Raw genomic sequence first — 4,860 nt, 5'->3', positions numbered from 1 at the left:
TGGGAAATGTGTGGTGAAAGGCACCCAGATTTTTTGGTAATTCAGGAGAGAGATCTGAATAAAAAATATTGAATCAATTGATAATTCCACTTTAAATAGTTTATAGATAGCAATTGCAGATTTTTGCATTTAAGCAAAACTGTTCAAAAAACAGACTGAGTTATCCTCATACATAACATAGGGTAAATGTCGATGAATTTCGACTTGAATGTGTAACTTTGCATTGCTTCACAGATGGATTGCCTACTCCAGATATTTTTATTTTCAGAAAGAATTTCTTATTGAATGGCACTTTAAGTTTTACTATGTAAAATCATTTGCCCTAATCTCACTTTTATGGCCTTCATTTTTAAACCATACAGGAGAGGATTCACAAGTGGTGGCAGCACAAGTCCTTCCACTGACATGAATACCCTGAGTCCATAAGGGACTCTAGAAGGGACAAAGCGATAGAGCAGAACCTCAAAAACACAGCCAGTAACAAAGATTATGATGGATATCAGCTGAGGAGCACAGGTCTGCATTGCTTTCTCCCGGACATCCTTTGATTTTGCACAAACCTTCAGAATTTCTACATAAGATAAACCAACAAGAAATGGCATCACAACCATTGCTGCAATTGTACCAATGAGACCTATGATATTGTTCACTGTTGTATCAATGCAGGAAAGTCTCACAACTGACCAGTTGTCACAGTAGATCTTTAGTATGACATTGTCACAAAGAGGAAGTCTGGATGTTAGTATAACTTGTGGAGTAATTGTTATAAATGAATAAATCCAGCCTGAAATAATCAGTTTGAATGCTGTGTTTAAGGTCATTATGTTTACGTATCTCAGAGGGTTGCAAATACACACATATCGGTCATACGCCATTACAACCAACGTGGTGACTTCAGATACTACATAAGTGTGAATACAAAACACTTGTATAATACAGGCCGTGTAGGAAATACTTTGAGTCTTGTAAATTAAGTTTATGAAGAGACTGGGGAAAAATGCAATACTGCCATAGAGACCATTTACACATAGAGCGGATATAAATATATACATAGGCTCATGTAAACTCTTGTGTAACAGGATTGTAGTGATCACAGTACAATTGGATAGAATAATGATCAGAAGACCAACCAATGTTATCACACTGTAGAGGTAGTTTAAGTTTGTAATTTCTCCAAAGCCGAGGATTAGCACAGAGGGAGGAGAATATGTTGAATTTTGCATTTGTGCTCCTGGTAATATTGTTTCCTAAATCAAAAATTTGAAGGAAAACAAAAAGTAAAGTTAGAGATTTTGTCTTGCGAAATTTGCAGTTGACAATATACAGTATCATGATTAAAATATACATTCACTATTGAATGCCCTGTAGAATGGCAGGGGTTCAATGTTCAGGACCACTAATGGTCAGACTCTACTTATCCCCTTGCTGACAATGTAACATATTATTCTAATCTTTTGCGTTTCAGCATCACTAACAACTTGTGATTGACTGGATGGCTGCAGCAGAGGAGGAATCTGAAGATCGATATCTCCTAGACATCAGTCTCCCTGTTTGTCATGTTCCTTTGGTAGGAAATATAGTAATCAGTGTGTTAATGAATGATATGTTTGACTTTTTTTTAAATCTGTGCTTAATAATTTCATATGCTGAAGGAATGTATCTTAACATATTTTTTTTAGTTTAGTTTTGCTTAGTTTTGATAATTTTTACATAGATATTTTGTGAATATTTTTTCTTACAGATAGAAAAATATTTTGGTGTGAGTTGAATTGTTTCAGGGGAAACTTTTTAAGTTCTCTATTAATACATTTTGAATTTCAAATTGACTTTGTTCATCTGTAAAAATCCTAGAAAATTGTTTCCAATGTTTTAGTATTTTTTTAACTGTAGAACAAGTTGATGGTTACTTAAAAAAATGGACACAACAAAACCACCTCATTCTACATTTGGATGCAGCTGTCTACATATATTGACATCAGAATTTATCCTTAAATATTATCAATTATTTCACAGCCACACACATAGCAGGATGAATCATACCATCATCATCATTTATTTATTTATATAGCAGGAGCAAATTCTGTAGCGCTTTACAATTGGGACCATCTCAAGAACATAAATTTCACAAAATGAAAACATAAAATTACAGTTTTAAACTCAGAGTTTGCACTACCAGAACTTTTAACATCTGCTAAATATCCTGTTCTGCTACGAAACTCAATCTGATACTTGCAGTACTTTAATAATTCTCATTTCTCTTACCTCAACCTGGGGGACCCTGCTTACCATGAGGGAACTTGGAGTAGGCACTCAAATAGTTAACTTTCCTGCTGACAGCCTATATCCCCTCTGCAACCCAATGTGAACTTCAATGTATGTTTGAGTGACAGAGGAGTAGGACCTCTTGCATGCTGCAGCCATTTCCGTTTTAAATATTACTTATTACCTTTTTAGAAGGTGTATGTGCTCTAGGCAGCACATACACAGCTTATGTAGGTTTCTTAGCTTCATATACCGGAACACAGCAGCCACGGACAAGAGGAAGCTTCTGCATGGATGTTTCTTGTAACAGCGCAGAGTAAGGAGACTGCTGTTACCCTGGGCCTTTCAGACACCGGCGCTGTCTTCTGGCAGTGAGCATCGAGTCTGTGTGTCGGGCGCCATTTTGGAATATACCAAGTCCATGCTTCATTGGAGAGGGACACTGGGCTCGGACCAAAAACAGAGCAGCTGCTATTTGACAACCTATAGCTATAGATAAGACGCCAGCGGGGTTATGCTAACAAAAGCCCGCATTTGGCCTGTATTCTCAGGCTGCCTGAGAGAGGAGGTAGCGATTGAAAAGGAACTGTTTGTTGTAACAAGTTGGTATGTACCAACCCAGGAAATACAAGGGAGGCACCTATCTAGAGTGAGGGGTCTGGAGAAAAGGCTGCAGTTCAGAGACAGGCTCCTCTCCTCTCCAATTGTTTGAAATGGTTTTTTGGCCAACAGGAGGGCTAAGTACCTTTTTTCTATAATTTTTTTCACACTGTGCACAGTATTGTTATAGTGGATATGTGTATGCTACTGTTTGGAGTAAACATTGTGCCACATAAATCACAATATCTGTACCTAGCTTTACTATAGGAGAATAAGCTGGAACCTAGGTGCGTGCAGGGCCGGACTGGCCATCTGGCACTTCTGGCATTTGCCAGATGGGCCGATGGCTGTGTGGGCCGGTTCGGCTCCTGGCGCTGTGGGGTCCTGCCGCTTTAGGTTTTGTGCGGCCATGCGACGTGACGTCATGACATCATGCGCGGCCGCGCAGGAAACCTCCCAATGTGCGGTTCAGTCATTCAGGGCAGAGAGTGCATTCCAGCAGGTTTATGAGGTAAGTGTTTTATTTTACTTTTAATATTTTAATTCCTTTCGGGTGATAGGGAAAATGGCGCAGGGGGAGAGGGACAGTAACTGGAGGGGGAAGTGAACATGGCTGCGGGGGGGCGGGGGGGAGAGAACATGGCTGCAGGGGGGGGGAAGAGGAGAGAGAACATGATTGCAGGGGGGGGAGAGAGAGAGAACATGGCTGCAGGGGGGTAGAGAGAACATGGTTGCAGGGGGGGGAGAGAGAGAACATGGCTGCAGGGGGGGAAGAGAGAACATGCCTGCAGGGGGGAGAGAGAACATGTCTGCAGGGGGGGAAGAGAGAACATGCCTGCAGGGGGGGGAGAGAGAGAACATGGCTGCAGGGGGGGAGAGAGAACATGGCTGCAGAGGGGGAGAGAGAACATGTCTGCAGGGGGGGAAGAGAGAACATGCCTGCAGGGGGGGGAAGAGAGAACATGGCTGTAGGGGGGGAGAGAGAACATGGCTGCAAGGGGGGGAGAGAGAACATGGCTGCAGGGGAGGGGGAAGAGAGAATATGGCTGCAGGAGGAAGTAAGTGAAAATATACATTGATAGAGTGTGTGTGCGCTATGTTATTAGAGTGTGTGTGTGTGTGCGTGTGCGCGCTATGTTAATAGAGTGTGTGTGCGCGCTATGTTAATAGAGTGTGTGTGATATGTCAATAGAGTGTGTGTGATATGTTAATATAGCGTCTGTGTGATATGTCAATATAGCGTGTGTGATATGTCAATATAGCGTGTGTGTGTGTGTGATATGTCAATATAGCGTGTGTGTGATATGTCAATATAGCGTGTGTGTGTGATATGTCAATATAGTGTGTGTGTGTGATATGTTAATATAGTGTGTGTGGCCGCAGTTTTGTAATCAGGCGTGTGTGTGTGTGTGTGGCCGCAGTATATTAATATGGTGTGTGAGGGAAGGATCTTAATATAGTGTGGGAGGTAGACTATTTAATGGTGGAGTGTAGGTAGGGGCTAATTATTTAAGGTGAGGTGAAGAAACCTTTAATTTAATGCGGTGGTGGTTTAGAGCTATCAATTGAATATGGGGCTGATTTTGGGGAGGAGGGCTATTTATTAAATGTGTATGTGAATTATTTATTTCCGGGAATGGTTGTGGAAAATGGCTATATTTATTAAACTTTAATGCTATTTAATTTATTGCTGGGACTGTTTGGAGGGAGGGAAATATGTTTTGAGTAAATGGGTAAACTGTTAAATTAATGTTGGGGCTGATTGGAGGGAAATAGGTCTACTTATTAAATGTGAACATTATTATTGTTGGAAATGGAGGGAGACCTAATTATAAAACGTGAGTGCTACTGATTTAACACCGGGGCTGGTTGTAGCTTTCTAAATCTCATGTACCCATTTTTTTCAAAATAGGGCCTCCAATATTCCAGGATCAAGACAAACAGGAACTGAGCTAAAGAAACCATCTGCTACAAGTGGTGAAAGAAACAAGACAGGTA

At 40.9% G+C, this 4,860-nt stretch overlaps 1 protein-coding gene across 1 annotated transcript; it reads right to left on the bottom strand.

Moving 5' to 3' along the window:
- Nucleotides 1-293: 293 nt before the first annotated feature.
- On the bottom strand, nt 294-1,223 carry LOC142138551 (olfactory receptor 52D1-like). The gene has a single exon (XM_075195305.1). The coding sequence runs from the start codon at nt 1,221-1,223 to the stop codon at nt 294-296; it is 930 nt and encodes a 309-aa protein (XP_075051406.1).
- Nucleotides 1,224-4,860: the final 3,637 nt, after the last annotated feature.

The sequence above is a fragment of the Mixophyes fleayi genome, chromosome 2, assembly GCF_038048845.1.
Source record: "Mixophyes fleayi isolate aMixFle1 chromosome 2, aMixFle1.hap1, whole genome shotgun sequence".
Classification (NCBI taxonomy): domain Eukaryota; kingdom Metazoa; phylum Chordata; class Amphibia; order Anura; family Limnodynastidae; genus Mixophyes; species Mixophyes fleayi.
Note: the sequence above shows the minus strand (reverse complement) of the source record. Positions and strands in the feature narration are given on the sequence as shown.

Excerpts from the sequence above, each read along its gene's own strand:
- LOC142138551 (XM_075195305.1), bottom strand. The coding sequence starts at position 1,223 with ATGCAAAATTCAACATATTCTCCTCCCTCTGTGCTAATCCTCGGCTTT.